The 24,295-nt window shown below is 41.9% G+C and overlaps 1 protein-coding gene across 2 annotated transcripts in view; it reads left to right on the top strand.

The window, feature by feature from the left end:
- Positions 1 to 24,295, top strand: part of kcmf1 (potassium channel modulatory factor 1) — a 125,450-nt gene that overhangs the window by 44,612 nt on the left and 56,543 nt on the right. For both annotated transcript variants that reach the window (XM_072589333.1, XM_072589342.1), the window contains one exon: positions 17,219 to 17,386. In XM_072589333.1, coding sequence (XP_072445434.1) covers positions 17,219 to 17,386 — 168 coding nt within the window. The remainder of the gene's footprint in view (positions 1 to 17,218; positions 17,387 to 24,295) is intronic.

The following is a 24,295-nucleotide window of genomic DNA, read 5'->3' as shown; positions in this document are numbered from 1 at the left end:
ATTAATTCCCAATATGAATATCCATGTCAAGCACATATCATTCTTAAAACATTGATAAATGATCTTCAAGGATGAATCAAGATGGTGATCTTCAAGTGCACTGGCTAAACTTCCCATAGTGGAAGACTATTGAAGACCAACTTGGATGTTGCAAGCATCTCAGTATGTCATAAACCTAACTGTCTTTGCAGCCAACTTGTAAAGCTGTAACCTAATTGCAGAAACTTTGCTTTGGCATACATGACTTAGAATATTCAGCATGAATCAGAATCTCCTAGTATAATCAGTTAGGTGACTTGTATAATAGTGTAGGTTGGAACATAAATTTGCTCTGGTTAAACTGACTGTAGATTATTGAATTAAATTCTGGGTGCCACAGCTTAGAACAGCCAGGGAGGCGTACAGAGCAGATTTATCACAATGAAGGCAAACTACTCTGTTGCTGGAAATCTGAAACAAACACAATGTAGAGAAAAGACAAAGATATTTTATTAGGCAAGGGTAGTTAAGATTACAGAACCAAGATAAGTAGAACAAATTGAGATGCAGATCAAACATGATTGAATGACAAAACAAATTTGAGGGCTGACTGGTTTACTGCAGTTCCACATTTCCCAGTTCACTTTTACGAAGTTGTGTGGTGCTGACAATAAGCATTCTAACTTAAAGGACTTTGTAGAACATCTAAAGATTAGGTTGAGTATTTATGCAAACTGAGAACCATTCTTGATTCTGGAAATTTCACATCCTTATTAACAAGCTGTTTATAATATAAATCCTAGCCTCTGTGCTATAAGTATTCTATTTGGTCCATCACAAGGCATTGTGAAGGCTTTCTGAAACACAATTTTTAGTTTGCTGTATTTGACCACCCTTTCATTGTAACACTACAGTCTTTTTTTCCCTTCAGATGCTTACATTATTCCCTTTTGAAGACTGCAATTGACAACATGGAGAAGGGCAGATTCAATGAATTCTAAGTCTACATGCACACTCTACATAGAAAATTTTGGAGTTGAGGCTAGAGGAGGTAGTCTAAGAAGACAGTTTGTAGTAGCATAGTGAACAGTTTCAGCAGTGGGAAAGCAGAACCCGGTCATGTTCATCACTGGATGGGGTCTGATGCATCTAATTCAAGAGGTCTTGGTTTAGAAATCACTACACTGAGAGTTCCTAATTGTGTTGTATGTTGTTAGCAATTTGTTCACTCTACAAGATTTTTGAAGACCATTTTGATCTTTAGTGGATGTGTTAAAAATGAATAGCTAATGAAATAACCAGGTCAAAATACATTTTTGTTTTAAATAACCAAATTAACCATCATTCACCTGGTCATTAAATGCCAGAAAGTATACTCAAAATCTTTGCTCTTTGCCTCCTTTTGAATGTGCAAAACATGATCTTGTGACTAAACTCAAACATCACCCCTTTGTAACATTTTGGGTTGTTGAGCCAAAGTTGCATCCTTGATTTTGGCCTTGATGTGGGGTTGCATAAGAACGCAACTATCACGTTATAGAAGAGCTGACTGTATCCGGAAGTTAATGATTCAACAATCAAGAAACCAATGGGCATGTGTCGGCCTCTAATTTGCTGGGATGTCTGACTAAATTTAATAGCTTTTTCAGAATTGATATAGATTTGACAGACCATAAAAGCTTTGTACTGTATTGTCAGGTTCAGTGATTTCAGTATGTGTTCGCTATGCTGTAATTTCCCCAGGTTGGCATTTTTTTCAGCCTGATGTTGATGCTGTCAGAGGTGATGGTATTATCACTAGACAGTTGATCCAGGTAATGTTCTGGTGACCTGGGTTCAAATCCCACCATGGCCGATGGTGGAATTTAAATTCAGTTTTGAAAAATCTGGAATTAAGAGTCCAATGGTGAGCATGAAACTGTTGTTGATTGCTGGGGGGAGAAAGGTACCTGGTTCACTAATGTCCTTTTGGGAAGGAAACTGCCATCCTTGTCTGGTCTGGTCTGCTCTGCATGTTACTCCAGACCCACAGCAATGTAGTTTACTCTTAACTGTCCTCTGGACAATTAGCAATGAGTAATAAAGGCTGGCTTAGCCAGTGATGCCCACTCGCTCTCAATGAAAAAAAAAATTTCTTCGGCATTGCTTAATAATCAAGGTTGGTTGGATCATACAAATTTCAAGGCCACGGTTGGAGTCCTCTGAAACTTCAAAGTTCTTGAGAAGAGCCATACTGGGTTCACTGTTAATTCTGTTTCTTTCTTCCGAGTTACTGCCAGAGCCGAGTTTCTCCGGCATCCTTTGTATTTGTTTCAGATTTCAATCATTCAAAGTATTTGCATTTATTGGAGTCTTCTGCCTATATCCCCACTCAATGGTTTCCCAATCTGTTGTTTCGTCAGCATTCTTTTTTTTTTGTGTGGTTCTTATGTTGGATTATTGTTCACCATTCATTACGAGGTGTATTGCACAGAAGTTGCATTAATTTTAAGAAAGACAATGCTTATCTCTCCTTCTCATTACGTATTGCTCCGTCAGCATGCTACCCTCCCAAAAAAAGCCACAGGCTTGAAATAGAATATGGATCTTGGACCTCGCCTTCTCGCTCCATATAGGACAAGAAAATGTCATAGATTGAAGAGCGATTAATGTGCTGCTGGAGCCTGAAACTTGCTTGGTGTTTTTTTGTGTGTAGTAGGCCTGGCTGAAATGCATTGTTAAAGTTCCTGTTACTTTGCTTCTCTGGGCCTGGAGCTGGTGAGGCTACTGTTCTTATCAAACCAATTGTAGGCAGTGCCCAGTTCTTGGCTGTATATCAAGGCTCCATTCATATTTGCTTTACCCAGCATATCTCTGCAGAAAGGGCTCAGTTTCATCTTCATCTCCAGTCAGAGCACAGAGCTGGGCACATATTCAGGCACGATCGATTTGCTGCTTGTGTACAGTTCCTAATATGCACGGATCGATGCATATTGTGTCCAGTTTCTCCAAATTAATGTTGAGAAAGATGGCGTAATTTTGTCTGAAAAAAACCTATTGGTCTGGGACAACTTTGAACAATTTATTCTGAGAAATAAAAATGAGAATATTTGCAAATTTAGTGAAACTAACTTTTGGATCAGCAATATGCATTGCAGTTTTGATGTTTTTGAGCACTTTTGTTTTCGAATTTTTAAGCTGCAAAAGCCACTTTGTCCACTTTTCATGCACAAACTTGTTTATAAATTCCTGTTAGTGTGTATTTAGTCTGTGTAGCGATATTAGCTGTTTTCTTTTTAAATATCACAGCATGTTGTTTTCATTCTCCAGTTACAGTCAGCAACAAAAATTTCCAATCTTGTTAAAGTTTTTTTGACATTTTGTCACTTAAGTGGAGGAGAATACCTCAACAATGCTCCAAAACATAAGCATCATCCAGAATAAGGCTCAAGTGATCAGCACTCCACCCATTACCTAAAATAATATATCCCTTCACCACTGGTACTGTATAGTTTCAGTATTTGTACCCTTTACAAGTTACACTGCAGTTACTTGGAGAAGGTGAGGACTGCAGATGTTGGAGATCAGAGTCAAGAGTGTGTTGCTGGAGAAGCACAGCAGGTCAGGCAGCATCCAAGGAGTATCCTGCTCCTTGGATGCTGCCTGACCTGATGTGCTTTTCCAGCAACATACTGCAGTTACTTGCCAAGACTTCTGCCGAATCTCCCAAGCCTGTGGTCTCTACCAACTAGAAGGACAAGCATAATAGACAGGTAACCTATCACCATCTCCAGGCTCATTTCAAAGTTACCTACTGGCTTTACTAGTACTGACATTTCATTGACATTGCTAGGTCAAAACCCTGGGACTACCTAGCAGCACTTTGGGAGTCCCTTCACTGCATGGACTGCAGTGGTTCAAAAAGACACTGCGTCACCACTTTCTTGAGATCATTTAGGCATAGGTGTTGCTTTATCCATTCCTACAACAGAATTTAAAGAAAATTACTTTCTGGCCCAGCAACATTTTGAAACTTATGAATCATTATTTGGGAGCAGATGCAAGGGAGGGAACCTGGATTTTCTTGTAAGAGTGAGCAGACCAACACTATAAATTAAGTAAAACTTTGATATTGCTCATGATAAAACAAAAGTTGAGATGTTTTATTCCAATAGATGTTACACACGAAGTATTCCTTAATGAGACAAACTTGGTGCTCGAGCAAAATATCCTCTGATCTAAATGTAACAGTTCTCTGCTTTTATCACCTGCCCTTATGTTTGGTGTCTTTAATTTTCTTTCTGTGCTAATTGTCTCATTCATATTTGTAAAAAGGTTTTCTATTTGTTTCTACCTAATCTTCAACTCCCATTCCTTTACTACTTAACTCTGTTTTTGCTATCTGAGGTCTTTCAGTTAGATTACTGATTAACTTTATTTACCTACCTCCATTTTGGCAAGTCCAAGGTGGACAGTAAAATGTAATTGTTGGGAGTGGATGGGTAGGTAGCAGCATTTTTACTAATTTCTATTTATTACACAAGGAACTCCAAGATCGATGTTTGACAGTCTATGTTACTGAAAGTACCTGCCTCAAGCCTTTTCTGTGCGTGGGCACTTGTCGTGGCTGCACATGCATGCAGCTTAGAGGAGTGTTGGTGGGAAGTTAAAAGAAGTAGTGAAATAGCTACTGGCAAAAGAGGATTTTTTTATTTCAAAAATGTACTTTATTCATAAAATACTTTTGATCTATACAAATGGACATGCCATACATATGTAAACATTCCATTTCTTTGCATGCAGAAACAGAGTAATCATTCCTATTTACAGGTCTGTACGGTTACATTTTTAGCTGAGGCATCACCAGAGCCCAAATGACTGCGCGGGCCCCCTGTTCTTCTTTAGGCAGTTGCCCCAAGCTTCAGCGCGTCCCTCAACACATAGTCCTGGACCTTGGAATATGCCAGTCTGCAACACTCAGTCGGGGTCAACTCCTTCGGACCGCCCAGAGAGCGTCCTTCACAGAGTTGATGATCCTCCAGGCGCAGTTGATGTTCATCTCTGTGTGCGTCCCGGGGAACAGGCCGTAGAGCACGAAGTCCCGCGTCACGGCGCTGCTCGGGATGAGCCTCGACAAACACTACTGTGTTGCAGCTCTATAAAACTTTGGTTAGACCGCACTTGGAATACTGCGTCCAGTTCTGGTTGCCCTATTATAGGAAAGATGTGGATGCTTTGGAGAGGGTTCAGAGGAGGTTTACCAGGATGCTGCCTGGACTGGAGGGCTTATCTTGTGAAGAGAGGTTGACTGAGCTCTGACTTTTATCATTGGAGAAAAGGAGGAGGAGAAGGGACCTAATTGAGGTATACAAAACAATCAGAGGTATAGATAGAGTCGATAGCCAGAGACTATTTCCCAGGGCAGAAATGACTAACACGAGGGGTCATAGTTTTAAGCTGGTTGGAGGAGGGTATAGAGGGGATGTCAGAGGCGGGTCCTTTACACAGAGAGTTGTGAGAGCATGAAATGTGTTGCCAGCAGCAGTTGTGGAAGCAAGGTCATTGGGGACATTTAAGAGACTACTGGACATGCATATGGTCACAGAAATTTGAGGGTGCATACATGAGGATCAGTGGTCGGCACAACATCGTGGGATGAAGGGCCTGTTCTATGCTGTAATGTTCTATGTTCTGTTCCTCTCTAGACTTCTTCTGCGTAGGCACATTCCAGAAGGAGGTGTATGACAGTCTCGCTCCCCCCACAGCCGTGCGGTGCGGCTGAGAGTCCCGGCGTGCATAAAGGATTTCTCAGGCAGAGCCCTTCCCACCACCAGCCAAGCCATGTCTTAGTGCTTGTTGGAAAGTTCTGGCGATGAAGCATTCTGCCAAATGGCTTTGACAGTCTGCTCAGGGAACCGCTCGATAGGATCCGCCCTCTCCTTTTCCCGAAGGGTCTCAAGGGCACTACGTGCTGACCACTTCCTGATGGACTTGTGGTCAAAGGTGTTTTTCTTCATAAACTTCTCCACCAAGGACAGGTGATACAGAATGGTCCAACTACTCGGAGCGTTCTGCGGCAGCAAGGCCAGGCCCATCCTTCGCAACATCAGGGACAGGTAGAACCTCAGTATGTAGTGACACTTGGTGTTTGCGTACTGGGGATCCACGCACAGCTTGATGCAGCCACACACAGGTGGCCATCAGGGTGAGGGTGGTATTGGGTGTATTTTTTTCCCCCGTTGCCCAGATCTTTGTACAGCGAGTCCCTTCGGACCTGGTCCATCTTTGACCTCCATATAAACTGGAAGATGGCCTGGGTGACTGCAGCGGCACAGGTTCTGGGAATAGGCCAGACCTGTGCCATGTATAATAGCAATGACAGTGCCTCACACCTGATGACCAGGTTTTTTCCCGCAATGGAAAGCGACCGGAGCTTCCATCTGCCCAGTTTCTGCCTCACTTTGTTGATACACTCCTTCCAAGACCTTGGCGTATGCCCCAGCACTCCCCGAACCAAATACCCAGCACCTTCAAGTGGTCGGTCCTGACGGTGAAGGGGATCGAGGATTGGTCAGCCCAGTTCCCGAAGAGCATGGCCTCGCTCTTGCCTAGGTTTACCTTGGCCCCCGAGGCCCGTTCAAACTGGTCACATATGCACATGAGTCCCTGCAGAAAATGGCGATGTCATCCATGTACAGGGAGACCTTAACCTGCAGGCTCCCACTGCCAGGAATAGTCACCCCTATCAGGCTCGCATCCTTCCTGATGGACTCAGCAAATGGCTCTATGCAGCACACAAACAAGGCAGGAGAGAGAGGGCAGCACTGCCTGACTCCAGATCTGACTGGGACGCTATCTGATTCCCACCCATTGATTTGAGACTGTACTGACAATGTTGGTGTAGAGCAGTCTGATCCAATTGCAGATTCCCTCCCCAAAGCCCATTTTGGAGAGAACATCTCTCGTATACCTGTGTGATATCCTGTCAAAGGCTTTCTCCTGGTCCAGGCTGATCAGGCAGGTGCCCAACCCTCTGTCCTGCATGTAGGCGATCGTATCCCTGAGGAGTGCGAGACTCTCAGCAATCTTCCTGCCTGGTACAGCACAGGTATGGTCAGGGTGAATCACTGAACCCAGAGCAGACCTGACCCGGTTGGTGATTCCCTTTTGACAGAATTTTGAAATCTGCATTCAACAGTGAGATTAGTCTCCAATTTTTGAGTTCCTCCCTCTCCCCCTTCCGCTTGTAGATGAGGGTGATAGTGCCTTTCCTCATGGATTCATTCATGGTACCTGTCCGAAGCATACTGACATACACCTCCAGCAGGTCCTGGCCAATCAAGTCCTACAGAGCGGAATAGAGCTCGACCGGTAAGCCGTCGCTTCCGGGAGTTTTACTCTTTTCGAAGGACTCGAGGGCCTGGGTTAGCTCATCCAGAGATAGCGGCTGGTCCAGCCTCTCGCGTGTTCTGTCGTCTAAGACCTCCCTGATAGAGGACAGGAATGACTGGGAGGCCGCGTTGTCGGTCGGCTTCACGTCATACAGACTGGCATAGAAGGATTTACTGATCCTCATGACGTTATGGAGCCATCTTCTTCCTTCAGGCTGCTGAGCACGGAGCTCTCTTTGTGCACCTTCTGGAAGAAGCAACGTGAGCACGTCTTGTCCCGCTCCACTGAGCGGACTCTGGACCGGAAGATTATCTTGGAGCCTCCGAGGCAAAGAGCGAGGTTTGCTGGCCCTTCACTTCCTTGAGGGCCTCCGTGACATTGACCCCCCCCCCCCCCCATCGTCTGCAGCAGGAGCAGGTTCCGCATGCTTTCCTGGAGCTGGGACAATTTTCCCCGCTTCTCTCTCGCCTCCTGAACACCTTTTGAGGATGAAGAACTTCTTGATGTTCCCTTTTACTGTTTCCCACCAGTCTGCTGGAGACTCGGAGGGACTTCATGGTTCTCCAACCTGCGTAGTCCCTCTTGAGATCCTCAATGTTTCCCGGGGTCAACAGCTTTGTGTTCAGTTTCCACGTTCCCTTACCAGCCCGCTGCTCGTCCTGTAGGTGACAGTCAGCCAGCAGGAGGCAGTGGTCAGAGAAGAACACCGGCTTGACGTCAGTGGATCTGACCGAGAGCGTTCGGGACACAAACAGGTAATCTATCCTTGAGCGGATAGACCTGTCTGCCCATGACCAGGTGTATCTACGCTGCGCTCCGTCTGCAGGGGTGCTGAAGACATCGTGCAGCTTGGCATCTTTTACCGTGTCCATCAGGGCTCTGGACGTGGCGTCCAGTTTACTGTTTCCTCCTCCCACCCCCACCCGCCGGATCGTCCATCTGCATCAATGATACAGTTGAAGTCTCCGGCCTGGACATAACCAGCAACAGTGGAAGCTGCTGCAGGACGGCCAACCGTTCACTCTTACCCACTGTACACATTATTCAGTCTCAGGGGAGCATTCATGTACATGATGTCGGTGACAAGGAGGCGTTCACCCACCACCTCCTTAACCTTGGAGATGGTGAGGTTGCCTTCTCGCAACAGGATACCTAGGCCGGAGGCATGGCTATCGTTGCCCCCCAACCAAACTGACAGCCCATGGGCCCACAAGCTCGACTATCTCCTGTAGCTGCTGAGGTGCAGTATCTCTCACTCCTGCAGAAACAGGATGTCGGCTTTAATATTGACCAGGAAGTCCATTGTAGAAACACATCGCGTAGCCGATTTGATGCTACGCACATTGATGCTGGCAATTTTTAACCCCATTTTAACAGTCTACGAGGTAAAGAGTTGAGGCTGAGTGGATTATATTGCCTGTGCCAGGGCATGTGATGGAGTAAATAAGAGATGGCAGGCTAGGTAGGAAGGGAGCCTTCTTATTTTGTTTGCAGGGATCAGAACGCCCCTTCCTTGTGAATCACAATTGCTGCTCATTTGATGAAATGATGCCCCTTAAATGTCTTTGTAGTGAACAGAACCCTTCGTTGATTTGAGCAACTTCCTAGATTACAAAATGTGCCAGTCTAATGTAATATTTTGGGATTTGTCCTCCAATAACAATTCTGGGCATGCAGAAGCCATTTTATTGACTTGATCTGGGTAATTAGGATTTCTTTAGTCATGGTTCAGTAGACAATGTAGGGATAAAACAAAAGGCTTGCAACAATAGAATGGATCCGATTGAATGGGAAAGATACAAGGAACAACAATAGGTGACCAAAAAAAAATTGATGGCGTAGTATGAAAAGAAACTTGCAAGGAACAGAAAAGTCAACAATTTCTATGATCACATTCGGGAATGAGGGAGGGAGGATTGTTGTGTACTGTTTAAAAACTGTTATCAGTGATATTGTCATTCAAAGTAAGAAAAGTTGAATAATTACTTTCTGTGAATATTTACAGTAGAGGAATGCCAGACATCCCAAGGAAACTTGGTTAGGGATTTGCCAGAATTAGCATGATTAAAAACATAAATAAGAAAATAATGGCACTAAAGAAATTCAAACCCCAGCAGCAGATTGTTTTTGTTCTACAGTGTTAAAGTAAATAGGTGAGCATGCAGCAGCCCAGACTGCAAACTGCCAGCATTGTCTCCATTTGGGAACTGTTCCTTGAGATTGGAAAATCGAGCATGGAACTCCACTAAAGTTGAGAGGAAAGTAAGGATAGTGTAGACCAGCATAGAAGGCGCAAAAGGCATCACAAAAATAGAAGAAATTTTAAGGGCAAAAGATTAGCAAAAGAGGAGGGAGGTTTGGGAGATTAAAGTTGAAGTGAGGTGGTAGTGCCTTCTTGAATAGTTGGCAGTCCATGCGGTTCAGGTGCACTACAATACTGCTGGCGAGTTCTAGGATTTTGACCCAGTGACAGCAAAATAACAGGATATATTTCCAAGTCAGGGTAGAGAGTTGCTTGGAGCAGAACACGCAGGTGGTGCTGTTCCCATGCTTCTGCTGCCCTTGTCCTTCTAGAGAAAAGATACTAAAGGAACTAATAGGTTTGCAGATTGAGAAGCTTTGTCAACTCAGTGACCTGTAGCCTAGATTCTTAGCACAATAACCTTCTAGGAAAGAAAATATATAGAGCAATTCTGAGTAAAAGTTAGCAGAAAGTTAGACTAACTTCCAGAGTAGGAGTGTTTGGCTAGAAATTGACAGACTGGTTAAAAGGTGGGAAAGCTTAAAATTTCAGTTTTGTGTATCATTGCAAGAAGACTTCACAATTTAACAAGGAAGAATTAGTTGAGTTGAAATTAAAGGTTGAGAAAGAAGTGTTATCTCTTTGGATTTAATGTTATAAAGTGATGGTGTTGAGCAGTAGGTGAAAAGTTGTTTTAAGAATTGTTTTCTAAACAGTCCTATATTTAGCTTTGTTTTATTATCTTTCCTTTTATGTCGTAAACTTTTTATTTTTAAATGAAATCTGAAGCCTTGTGCTCTTGCTTTCAGCAAATGACCTTTGACCTATTTTTATGTCGTCATTTTGACTATAATACACTCTACGCAGTTATTAGAGATTGCAAATAATGCTCTAGCACCAAAACCTGTGAAATCCTATTGTTTACAGTTTCCAAGCTGAAAAGTTGCCAAGCTTAGCCCCTATTCCTAGTTTCATGTTCATTATACAAAACTCTATCCATACTGCTGGTTATGATTCTTGTTGCAATGATTGAGTTGACAGATTTTTTTTAAACAATTAATATGATGGTCATATACCAAACATAAGCACAGAAGGCTGAGGAGTAAAGTGAGCCTGTTTGCTCCACTATTAGCATATGTGAGTGGTGTAAAAGGAACACATCTGAGCAGGGCCCTAAAGGTTGACATAAAAAGTTAGAGAATATATCAACTCCAAGTAAATCAATAATTGGATATCTGACTTTTTAGCTTCTGCTTTGCCATTTTTGTTTTATCTTTTATGATTCTTTTAAAATCGTGATTTTTGCCAATCCTAGCATTTTTCCCTTTCATTTGGATAATAGTTGAGAGTCTATTTGCTGTTTTGTTTTGGGAATGTCAGATTCCTCTGGCAACTAGCAGCTATTAGAAAAAGTGATTTTGATTTTTAAAGAACCCAATCTCAGTTGATTTTCTTTCCATTGAGAATGGACCTCCTCTTTGCTTATTCATTTTATTGTGTGAATTGATTAATTAAAAATGACCGCAGTCTACTGTGCTGAGTAGCCTGTTTTGTGTGTCGGAGGGCAGGAGAAACAGTTAAATTACCCAAGCTTCATTTTAGAATAGAAATGATTAAGATGACCTTTTGTTTTGATTTGAGGTTTTCTATTGTTAAAGGCAGTCTCTTGTAAATAACTAAGGATAATGACTTTTGGGGGGGGAAGAAAACACATTTTTCATGTCATTTTAAAATATAAACAATACTCCAGACATACCTGAGAAGTTCAGTTGTACTTTCCTCCTTCAAGAAACATAGGTACATTGATCACTACATTTGTCACAAAATGTAGGAGCGGGACAAGGCCCTTTGCCCTCTGCTCCATCATTTGATCATGGCTGATATGTTTCTAAACTCCATTCTCCTGCCTTCTCCCTGTAACTGTTCATCCACTTAGTAATCAAGAACCTTTCCACCACTGTCTTAAACACACTCAATGACTTTGCCTCCATAGTCTTCAGCAGCAATACAATCCACATTTTTACCACCCTCTGGCTGAAGAAATTCCTCCTCTTCGCTCTGAGGCTATTCCTTCTGGTCCAAGTCTGTCCGACTAGTGGAAACATCTTTTCAACATCTACTCTATCCAGGCCTCTCAAATTTCAATGTGATCACACCTCATTCTTCTAAACTCTATTCTATACAGACCTGGGGTCTTCAACCCCTCCTCATTGGACAAGCCTATCATTCCCAGCTTCATTCTTGTAAACCTCCTCTGGACCCCATCCAATGTCAGCCCATCCTTCCTTAGATACGGTATCAGAAATGCTCTCAATATTCCAAATGTGGTCTGACCAGCACCTTGTACAGCTTCAGTATTACCACGCTACTCATGTATTCTAGCCCTCTTGAAATGAATGCTCACATCGCATTTGCTTTCCTAACTACCAACTGAACCTGTATGTAAACCTTAAGAGAATCCTGAACTAGGACTTGTACGTCCCCTTTCTGCTTCAGATTTCTGAAACCTTTCCCCATTTAGAAAATAGTCTCCGGCTCTATTCTTCTGATCAAAGTGCATAACCTACATTTTCTTACATTCTATTCTATCTGCCACTTTGTCTACTATCCTAACTTTTCCAAGTCCCTCTGCAGCGTCCTACTTTGTCAACACTATCTGTTCCACCACCTATGTTTGTATCATCTTCAAACTGAGCACAATGTCAGCAGGCTTTTTTCATCCAGATTGTTAACGTATGCCATGATAATTGTAAATACTAACTCCTGTGAAACTCCAGTAGTCACCAGCTGCCACCCTGAAAAAAGACCCTTTTATCTCCCAATCTCTGTTTCCTTCTAGTTAACCAATCCTTTATCTATACTATACCTTGTCTCTAACACCGTGTGGCACCTTATCAGAGGCCTTCTGGAAATCTAAATAGATCATGTTCACTGGCTGTCCTTTGTCTAATTTGTTCATTACCTTGTCAAAGAAATAAAATTTGTCAAGCATAACTTCTCCTTGACAAATCTATGTTGACTTAGCCTTATTTTACTATGCACTTCCAAGTATGGCACAATCTCGTACTTACTAATGGACTCTAAAATCTTACCAAACGTCAAGCTAACTGTCCTTTTTAATTTCCTATCTTCTGTCGCCCTCCCTTCTTAAACAGAGGTGTTACATTAGCTGTTTTCCAGTCCTCTGGGTCCATCTTGACTCCAGCAATTTTCTAAAAGATCGCCACCACTGCCTTCACAATCTCCTTCAGAGCCCTGGGGTGTAGTCCATCTGATATGGGTGATTTTATCCACATTTAGATCTTTCAGCTTCCCCAGCACATCTTTAGTGATGGCTGCTACCCTCACCTCTGCCTCATGACTCTCTCTTGAAGCTCTGGTATGCTGCTGATGTCTTTCACCGTGAAGACTGATTCGAAGTACCTATTCTATTCCTCTGTCATTTCTTTGATCCCCGTTACAATTTCAGCAGCCTCATTTTCCAGCATTTTAATGTCCACCCTTGCCTCTTTCTACCTTTCTATGTACATACAAAAAAAACCTCTTGCAATTGTCCTTTTATATTACTAGCCAACTTGCCTTCCTATTCCATCATGTGGTCCTGTCGTCCATCCTCTTTCCCCTGCCCACCCCACTCCACCCATTCACATTACCAGTTTTTAAAAAAATTATCCTCTGCTGGTTTTTAAAGGCTCATCAATCCTCTGGCTTCCCTCTAACCTTCACCACATTGTATGCTCTTTATTTTGCTTTTATACTATCCCTGACTTCCCATGTGGAACATGGTTGCCTCATCCTCCCCTCATATGTTTCTTCTTCCATTGGATGCATTTCTGTCATGCCTGTTGATTGTAACCCCTTCTCCAAGAAATTCTTGCTAATGCTATTCCACTATTGTCCCTGCTACGCTATCCTTCCAATGAATTCTGGCCAGCTTCTCCCTCATTTGCTTTGATTGATATTGTCACATGTACCTAGGTGTTTTACATGCAGTACAGGCAGATCATACCATACAAAGATCATGGGTTGATATTGCCTTTACACAATTGCAGTACCGTTCAATCTGATTCCAGCTTTTCTCCCTCAAACTACAGGGTGAATTCTGTTAGGGTCGCTGTCCCCTGTGGGTTTCTTTACCTTCAACTTCCTAATTAAATCTGTCTCATTACACATTGTTAAATGCAGAATGGTCTGTTTGCTAGTGGACCTGACCACAAGTTGCTCCAAAAAACCATCTCGTAGACTTTCTATGAATTCTAATTTTTGGGATCTGTTACCAAACACATTTTCCCAGGCCACCTGCATATTTGAAGTCACCATGATTATTGTAATTTGTTGTATTTTGACAATGGGCAAAATTGCTATCCTTTTGGCTGCAGTGAGGCCGAAAGGGAACTGTACTCCGTTCTGAGCATACACCAATGCCATAGGAGATTTCCTCCTATTAACTGTTTTTGGACATCACCGATGAATTTTAACTGTTTTTTGTTTGCAAATGTTTTCATACATTTTAGACATTGCAGTTCTCTAATTTAAGAACTGCAGCCAAATATCCAAGCTGTTTGGGGAAGTTGAAACACATTGACATACCCAGCTATTTAATTAATTTGGAATTTTAAATAACATCTTAAGCTCAATTTTTTTTGAAGTTTTTTCCCCCTGTAAGTAAGGCCTTTTTAAATTCAGTCATGGTAAAGAATTGGTTGAAGTTCAATTTCTTTGGATCTTGTGTCAATTTAAGTGCTATTCAGGGCAGAAATGCTTGCAGGAAAGCTAAGGAATCCAGAGATGTTTTCTGTTTTTATTAAGTTACTGTTTACCTGTACCCAGCTGATATCAGTGTGTGACTCAAAACATGTTCCTTTTATGATATAAAAGTATGTCTTGATTTGGAACCTTTTGCATGTTACCCTGACTTGTGTAATCTTAGTACCTTTCTTCATCGAAAAGCTGCTACATTTGCTATAATAGTTTCAATATCTGTATAATAGCTGTAATATTTTAGAATCTTAAGCGTCAGCACATTGCAAATTTTAAGAAAATCTGTAACAAAATTATCCAATTTAGAAATATTATGGTTCCATAATTTGTTAACAGCCTACTATTAGGTATTGTGCGCCTTGTCGTCTTAATGCTCAGTGGTTAGCACTGGTGCCTTACAGCGCCAGGGACCCGGGTTCGATTCCAGCCTCTGGCGACTGTCTGTCTAGAGTTTGCCCATTTTCCCCATGTCTGCATGGGTTATCTCTAGGTGCTCCGGTTTCCTCCTACAGATCAAAGATGTGCAGGTTAGGTGAATTGGCCATACTAAATTGCCCATAGTGTTCAGGGATGTGTAAGTTAGGTGCATTAGTCAGGGGAGATGTAGAGCAATAGGGTAGGGGAATGGGTCTGGGTGGGTTACTCTTTAGAGGATTGGTGTGGACTTGTTGGGCCAAATGGCCTGTAGGGATTCTATGAATTAATATCAAGTAGTAATTATTGATTATTTGCTGAATTATATATGACAATACAGTTCATTTTATTGTTAGTTTCTCATTTTAAAAAGTTGCCTTTGTAAATAAATCTTAAAATAAACCATTGTGAATATGTTGCTGCTTTGATCTGTGCAGGATGTGAAGTGGCATTGATTTTTTTGGATGAAAATGACAAACTGCATAAGTTTATTATCTGTTGGAAAGCTGCTGATAAAAGAACTGGAAAGGACTTGAGGACTAAATGATGTTGTGGTTTGCTGAACTTATTCTTGGCCAGATGTGGATATATTTCAAATTTATAAGAGATACCAATTCAAATCACCAGCATGTGTCAAGGTAGTAAATTATATTGGACAACTTCTGGTTTATAATGCACCAGTTTAGCATTATTGGTTAGCTTTTTAAAAAACTCAATAATACAGAGCAATCCTCTTTTCAAGTATTTAGGATGTTGTTTTTCCCTGGTTTATTTGTGCACATGTAGTTTAGTACAATTTGTTGACCATGTACAGTTTATATCATTTGAAATTTCCAAAACCAGCAAGAGCTGCACCAACCTGCAGGAGACAACTGGTCTGTTCAAACAAATTACTATTGATTGTAGAAACATAAACATGGCTGTTTTACAGCCTTGATTTACTACAATATCTCTGTCAGTTAGTGTTGTATAATATTCCATGTTGCAACCTGTTCTTGAGACATACTTTGATAACTCTTCCTGTTTGAGTAGCTGCCCTTGCCATCTTTTTGTTCTCGTTTTGACTTTTATAACAAGATCTACCATCTATTCCACTTTACTTTCCAGATGGGGAAGTTCCATGTTTTGTTAATTTGCGCATTAACACCCTGAATTGTGATACCCTGTGAGGCAGCAGTACTAACCACTGAGCCATCGTGCCGCCCCAAAGGTGTAGTGTTTTTTTTTAACAGTGACATCTAGATAGACTGTATGAAATTGGTGAATCTGGTTGTTGAGCAAATTACTTAGTGTGAGATTCCGAGTCTTGTTTCAAGAAGCTTTATTTTTCGTGAATTCATGGAGAGGCTGCCACAGTTGTCACTGTCTGAGTACTTTCTCGAGCTGAACAGAGTCGGCCTATATTCTTACAATGATAGAAACAACTTTTCTTACATTTCACACTTTACAATAATTCAAGATAAAGATAAGCCCAGTGCAGCTTTCGCCTCTGTTCTTTGTTGCTCAAGGACAGAGAAGCTAACAAGCTCAAGAAGTAACCCCAACATGAGCCTATGAATACTCCATATATTTGATCAAATTATAGTTACACAACCTCAGTCTTTATCTCCAGCAGTATTTTTCCACTAAAGCGAGAGTCTGAGAGCCAAGATAGCTTTTACCTTGGTCAGGTATTCCATCATGCAGCAGTATGCAGAGTTCTTATACTTCCATACTGGTAATGACAATGGTCCTGTTCCACATAAAGAAAACATGACAACTTAGTGTTTTGTACCTGGTTTTAGACAGAGAGATTAAAGAAATTTACGCAAATGATACCTTTTTTTGAGATCATAAGAGATAATGTTCTCTAATCCCTCGGTTATATTGTGACATGTAGTTTGATGTTAGACAGTATGAATGCACTTAAAACATAAATGGCAGAGGCAAGTGGCAAAAGTGATCATTATCACCATTGTCCAGAAGAATTAAAACCAAAACTACGAACCAAAGCTCTCAACATTCTTTATATTTTCGGTGTTTGCATTATGTCAGAAGGAGTTTTAATGCAAGTTACTTTTTTAAAAAAACTACTTGTAAAAATGCAAGCTGGAAAAATATCTCTGGTTTTCTCTACTAATACCCTAATTAAAGAGTAAGTCATAATGGACATTTTACAAACTGTATATGAAGAGTTTTAATTAGAAGAGTGTCATCGGCAAGGCCAGCAATTTTTGTCTTTCCATGTCACTCATGCTCTTTGAGATGCCTCTGAAATTCCGATGGATGGAGAAAGTGTGAACAGTTCCTATTTTAAAACAAAAATAATCATGGTGGGTATTTGTTTTAAACTGATTATATGCTATAATTACAGGTGCTAGTCACTATAACACCACTGTAACTTTCTGTTCAAACTGTTGGTAAGGCCTCTTTGGAAAATTAACATTTCTCTGATCTCTCTTTGTCTTCTAGGTGTCAGCTGTGATGCATGTTTAAAAGGAAATTTTCGAGGTCGCAGATATAAGTGCTTAATTTGTTACGACTACGACCTGTGCGCATCTTGTTATGAAAGTGGGGCCACTACTACAAGGCATACAACTGACCATCCAATGCAGTGCATATTAACAAGAGTAGATTTTGGTAAGTGTTTTAAAGGACTGATATCTTGTAGTTTTGTAAAATGCGAATAGAAGTGTACTGTTAGCAAAAACTGGAATATGAAGATTAAAATTGAATAGTTGGGAAAGCAGATTTCAATTAAAAGCATGAAAAGATTTTGCATTTCATAATGGTTCTATTATGATTAGGCATTGATTTTGCTTCATTGTACTTTTTTAAAAAATCTGTCAATAGTGTTCCCAGATTTACAAACCTTTTTTGGCAACTTGATAGTTGGTTTTAATTTAACAGTTTTTGTGTACATGCATATACCAGGTATTTGTCATGGGCATATTACCTCAACTCTCTCAAACCGCTTGTCCCAGAGAACCTTTAGGATCAAAACCGTTTGTATTATCTGGCGTTCTATCTGATTTACCGAACGATAACAAAGAACAGTATAGCAAAGGGACAGGAGCTTTGGCCCACCAAGATTGAGCTGACACATGATGCCTTTCTAAGCTGAAAATATTTTGTCTCTATACCGTCCATATCCCTCTATTCCCTGCCTATTCATGCATCTGTCAAGATGCTTCTTCAATGATGCTATTGTAGCTGTCTCCACCACCACCTCTGGCAGCATATACCAGGCATTTGCCAAATATTATGTAAAAAAAAAACTTGTCTCTCACATCTCCTTTAAACTTAACCCCCTTTTACCCTAAACCTATGTCCCCATGTAATTGACATTTCAATCCTGAGAAAAAGACATTGTCTATGCATTCTATCTACCCCTCTCATAGTTTTGTAAACATCTATTAGGTCGTCCCTCATCCTTCGATGTTCAAGTGAAAACAAGTCAAGTTTGTCCAATCTCTCCTCATAACTAATATCCTCCAAACCAGGGCAACATTCTGGTAAATACTGGAGTATTGTATTCACATTGGGTGCCACGTTACAGGAATGATGTGAACACATTGAAGAGTGCAGAAACTAGTTATAAGAATAGTTCCAGGAATGAGGATCTTCACTTATGAGGATAGATTGAATAAGGTGGGACTGCTCTTGGAGAGAAGCAGGTTGTGAGGTGATCTGATAGAGGTTTTCAAAACTGAGACAAGTTGGATAAGCTAAATAGGAAGAAACTGTTTTTTTTGTTTGTAAAAGGAACAACAACAAAAGAGCTTGGATTTAAAGTGATCTGCAAAAGAAGCAAGGGTAATGTGAAGAAAAGCATTTTCATTCTGCATGTAGCTAAGGTACAGAAGCATCGTCTGAAAGTGTGGTGGAGGCAGGTTCAGTTGGGACGTTCAGGAGAGAATTGGATGATTATTCGAATAGAAATAGTGTACAGAAGTATGGAGAAAACGCAGAAGATTAGCACCAATTAGTATGTTCATTCAACAAGCCAGTGGGGGTGTGAGCGTCCACCACCTTGAAGACAATAAAAATGAGCAACAATTGCTGGCTTTATCAGTAACCTACTTCCCATGAACAATGCATAATTTTATTCAAGTGCATCAATTCTACTCCCTTGCCAGTGATGCTTTCCCTACACCTTTTTCTTCCACCCTTTGGCCATTGACTTTGAGAGGTGGTGTGTGGGATTGCATGAATTAGACATATGCCATCAATCTTGCCTACAAAGTCTGATGTGATTCTTGAACCGGAGTTAATTATATGGTGTAAAGATCAAATGTAATTTCGAAGCAGTTGAGAGTTTTGAGAGATTATTAGTCTGCATTAATTCCTAAGTATAAAACAGGTTAATTGACAAAACAGCTGTTAAGATTTTGCCATTTAGCACCTACTGCTTTTCTGTAAAAATTGTTGTTCATGTGTTAATGGTCTGTAAATGCTTGTTATTGTATACCTGTGTAAGTGGATGTCTAACTGTCTTTTAACAAAATGGAATACGCCACCTTTTTAATTGAGTGGTTGAATATTAGTACCCTCTGAAGTGGTCTAACGAGCCACTTTGTTGGGTTACATACATATATCCCTTTTCAAGATGGCAGCCCAATGCTTTTTCAAGCCATTTTAACTTTATAAAAGGAGGGATCGGGTTTCCCATAGCCAGGGGGAGGAAATAAACTTTTTGCTGTATTTGAAAATGAGCAGAGTATATTATTGGACTACTTGCAGTGAGGGCAACTTAGTTCTACCAAGCCCAATTTTGTTTTTTGCCATGCAGTTCCCAGCATGGCTTAATGAATGATAACAATAAGCACAAGGCCGAACTGATTTTCTTTCCAATCTTGGCAGGCAACATCAAAATCAGTTGAGTCCTATTGCCCTGCCCATTTTCATATCTGCTAACTCGGTGTAGGGTAACTTTCTAACTCACTTCTGGATTGGCAACCAGTGTATATGTCTTCTCAGCAAATGGAAGGTTGTACACAGCATGATTATATTTTGCTTCTCAAGTTCAAGGGACGATGACTTGAAAGACTATAGTGAAAATCTAGTGTGGCCATCCACTACCAGATCGAGCTGAACCACGTAAAACACACTATGTCCTGCTCTCTTCTGCTGAAACTTGCTGTCATTCCAGGATGATCCTCAAATACAAAGATAATCTCATCATTTATTAATGGTAAATCATTGTTTGTACTCTTCTTTCTTGTCCATCACCCCTGCCTGTACAAACCAAGATGAGGAATTAATGAGCATGTTTGTCAGTAAATTGGCAACAATTCTATCACTGCGTCTCAACCTTCCATTAACTTACCTTGCCAAACTTTAATGTTTCCATTTGCCATGGCCTTGTGCTCATACCTTTCTCTAGTTTGTCTCCCCCCTCATGAGATGCCCCCTGTATATACTCATCTTGGCTATATGTTGGGGGGGGGGGGGTGTCAAAATGTGTGATGCTGGAAAAGTACAACCAGTTGCCAACTTGCGGAACGTTTCAGAGAAACATTTTAGTATGGGACATACACACTGAGGATGTTTAGTGCTCTGTAGCTGACCACTTCTTCAACTCCTCTTCCCTCTTTGCCAATAGCATGTGAGTCCTTGGCCGCCTCCACCACCAAATCCTCACCACCCGACAAGTGGAGGAAGAACACATCATCTTCCGCCTTGGGACCTTTCAACCACATGGAACCTATGTTGATTTCACCAGTTTCCTCATCTCCCCTCCCCCCACATTATTCCAGATTCAACCTTCCAACTCGGCAGTCCCCTCTTGAACTGTCCTACCTGTGCATCCTTCCAACCAATCTGTTCCACCCTCTGCTCTGACCTATCACCATCACCCCCCACCTGTCCGGCTATGCTTTTCCAATGTCACACCTTTTGACTCTGATCTCCAGCACCTGCAGTCCTCACTTTCTCCTCCTCCTTGACTATATGTAGGTACATTGACAGCATTGAAAAGGCATGGTTAGTAAGTTTGCAAATGAGACTAGAATAGCAGGTATATTGGACAGTGAGGAGGGTTATCTGAAATTGCAGTTGGACCTTGATCAGCTGGGGAAGTGGGCCAGCAAATGGCAATGGAATTTAATATAGATAAGTGTGAGTTCTTGCGTTTTGGAATGTCAAATTTAAGGCAGGAGTTCAAAGGTGAATGATGGGGCCTTAAGGAGTGTAGTGGAACAGAGGGACCTTGGAGTTAGTACACGGTTCTCTAAAAGTGGTGTCGCAAGTAGACAGGGCAGTGAAAAAGGCATACTGGTCTTGATCAGTCAGACCATTGAGTATAGAAATTAGGAAGTTATGTTGCAGTTGTACAGGATGTTGGTGAGGCTGCACTTGGAGTGTTGAGTTCAATTTTTGTCACCTTGCTATAGGAAGAATATTATTAAACTGGAAAAAGTGCAGAAGAAATTTCCAAGGATGTTGCCAGGACTCAACAGTCTGAGTTATAGGGAGACGTTGGACAGACTGGGACTTTTTTCTTTAGAACCTTGGAGGTTTGGGGTGGTGGGGGGTGGGGGAGAGGAGGGAAATCTCATAGAAGGCTATAAGATCATTTGGCATGGATAGGGTGAATACACTAAAGTCTTTTTTCCCAGGGTTGGAGAATCTAGGATGAAAGGGTGTCAGTTTAAGGTTAGTGGGGAAAGAATAAAGAACTGCAGGGCAATGTTTTTACACAGAGGGTAGTACACGTGTGGAATGAGCTGCCAGCAGAAGTGGTTGAGGCATGTAAATTAACAACATTTAAAAGGCATTTGGACAAATACATGGATAGGAAAAGTTTAGAAAGATCTGGACCAAATGCAGGGAAATAGGGTTAGTGTGGACAGACATTTAGTTTGGCATGGGCCAAAGGGCCTGTCTCTGTGCTGTAGGACTGTGTAACTTGCTGTCTTTTCCCACTAAATGGCTGATCATTCAACTACTATTCCTTGCCACCGATTAGTCAATATTGTAACCAGTTCTCTCTCAAATGGATCATCCTCCTTTAAATCTTCCGTCAGAATCCCTTTCCTTGAAATTCCTGGCCCCAGCATCCTTGCAAATTATTGTTCGGTTCCAACCTGTCTCCCTCCCCCTTAAATATGTTGTCTCCTTCCAAATCCATTTCTGTTCTTTCTTAGAATTCATGTTTGAGTCGTTATCATCAAATCTCCACCTTTTGTCACAAATGGCCCTTATCCTGAATGATAAGGTGACTAATGTGACTGTGACACACGATACATTTCCTTTCTTAGGCCATCTTCACCTCTCTGTATCCTTAGAATTGAACACACCATCCCACTATGCCTGTATGCAAGATTTTATTCTTTTATGGGATTGGGTATTGCCAGCAAGACCAATATTGTTGCCTTAATTGCTTTTGAACTGAGTGACTTGCTAGGCCAGCTCTGAAGGTAATTAAGAATCAACTTCAATGTTTGGGAGTAGATTTGTAGCTCGGGTGCTCGTTGTTGTGGTTCTGTTCGCCGAGCTGGGAGTTTGTGTTGCAGACATTTCGTCCCCTGTCTAGGTGACATCTTCAGTGCTTGGGAGCCTCCTGTGAAGCGCTTCTGTGATGTTTCCTCCGGCATTTATAGTGATTTGTACCTGCCGCTTCCAGTTGTCAGTTCCAGCTGTCCGCTGCAATGGTCGGTATATTGGGTCCAGGTCAATGTGCTTATTGATTAAATCTGTGGATGCGTGTCATGCCTCTAGGAATTCCCTGGCTGTCCTCTGTTTGGTTTATCCTATGATAGTAGTGTTGTCCCAGTCAAACTCCTGTTGCTTGTCATCTGCGTGTGTGGCTACTAAGGATAGCTGATCATGTCGTTTCATGGCTAGTTGGTATTCATGGATGTGGATCATTAGCGATTTTCCTGTTTGTCCTATTTAGTGTTTGCTGCAGTCCTTGCATGGGATTTTGTACACTGCGTTGGTTTTGCTCATGCTGGGTATCGGGTCCTTCATCCTGGTGAGTTGTTGTCTGAGAGTGGCTGTTGGTTTGTGTACTGTTATGAGTCTAGTGGTCGCAGGAGTCTGGCTGTCAGTTCAGAAATGTTCTTGGTATATGGTAGTGTGGCTAGTCCTTTGGGTTGTGGCATGTCCTCATTCCATTATCTTTCTCTTAGGCATCTGTTGATGAAATTGTGGGGGTATCCGTTTTGGGTGAATACATTGTATAGGTGTTCTTCTTCCTCTTTTTTTGCAGTTCTGGTACACTGGAGGTTGGTGGGGTGGTAGGTGAGGACCAGTAGGGTTCTGTCCTGGTGGCGATTGGAGGGGTGAGGTTCAAGGGCGGAGGAGTGGGAAGTGGAGATGTGGTGGAGAGCATCTTCAACCACGTCTGAGGGGAAATTGCGGTCTTTGAAGAAGACCCTCTAACCACAAGGGATGAATGCAGATTTCTCCAGCTTTTTCATTTCCCGTCTTCTCCCCCCCACCCCACCTTTTTCTCAGTCCCAACCCTCAGACTCAGCACCGCCTTCTTGACCTGCAATCTTCTTCCCGACCTCTCCACCCCCACCCCCACCCCCAGCCTATCACCCTCACCTTAACCTCCTTCCACCTATCGTATTCCCAACGCCCTTCGCCCAAATCCCTCCTCCCTACCTTTTATCTTCACCTGCTTGGCACACCCTCCTCATTCCTGAAGAAGGGCTTATGCCTGAAATGTCGATTCTCCTGCTCCTTTGCTGCCTGACCTGCTGCGCTTTTCCAGCAACACATTTTTAAACTCTGATCTCCAGCATCTGCAGTCCTCACTTTCTCCTTGCTGGGCCGAAGGGCCTGTTTCCATGCTTTAAGTAATCTAATCAAAAGAAACCTAAGTCTCACACTTAATCCGAAAATGAATTTGCAGTGTCCTTTATGAGATTACTGAGATTGTCTGTTTCTATAGGATAAATAGACAAAGTCTTTTCCCTGGGGTAGAGAGTCCAGAACTAGAGGGCATAAGTTTAGGGTGAGAGGGAAAAGATTTAAAAGAGACTTAAGGGGCAACTTTCTCATAGAGGGTGGTATCTGTATGGCACGAGCTGCCAGAGGAAGTGGTAGAGGCTAGTACAATTGCAACATTTAAAAGGCATCTGGATGTGAATGTGATTAGGAAGGGTTTGGAGAGATATGGGCCAAGTGCTGGCAGGTGGGGCTAGATTGCATTGGGATATCTGGTCGGCATGAACGAGTTTGACAATAGGGTCTGTTTGCGTGCGGTACATCTCTTTGACTCTATTTGTAACATCGGTCAGCCATCTTGGCTCATCAGCCCGAAACCCTCATTCATGCTTTTGTTACCTCCTAGATTCTACTATTTCCAGTGTAATCCTATATGGATTCCATTCTACCTTCTATAAACAAAGTCATCCTAAACTTTCCTGGCTAGGTCTTATTGTGGCAAGTCCCAGTTTCTACTGTTGCAGTACTTGCTGATGTGAATTAGCCCCTGGTCAAGCAATGTCTTTGCTTTTAAAGCTCTGTTGGTTTTGAAATTTCTTACCCCATCCTCTGAGATATCTCTGCACGTCTAATTTGGCCCTTGAGTTT

This window comes from Chiloscyllium punctatum, chromosome 2 (assembly GCF_047496795.1).
Source record: "Chiloscyllium punctatum isolate Juve2018m chromosome 2, sChiPun1.3, whole genome shotgun sequence".
NCBI classification, from domain to species: domain Eukaryota; kingdom Metazoa; phylum Chordata; class Chondrichthyes; order Orectolobiformes; family Hemiscylliidae; genus Chiloscyllium; species Chiloscyllium punctatum.
Note: the sequence above shows the minus strand (reverse complement) of the source record. Positions and strands in the feature narration are given on the sequence as shown.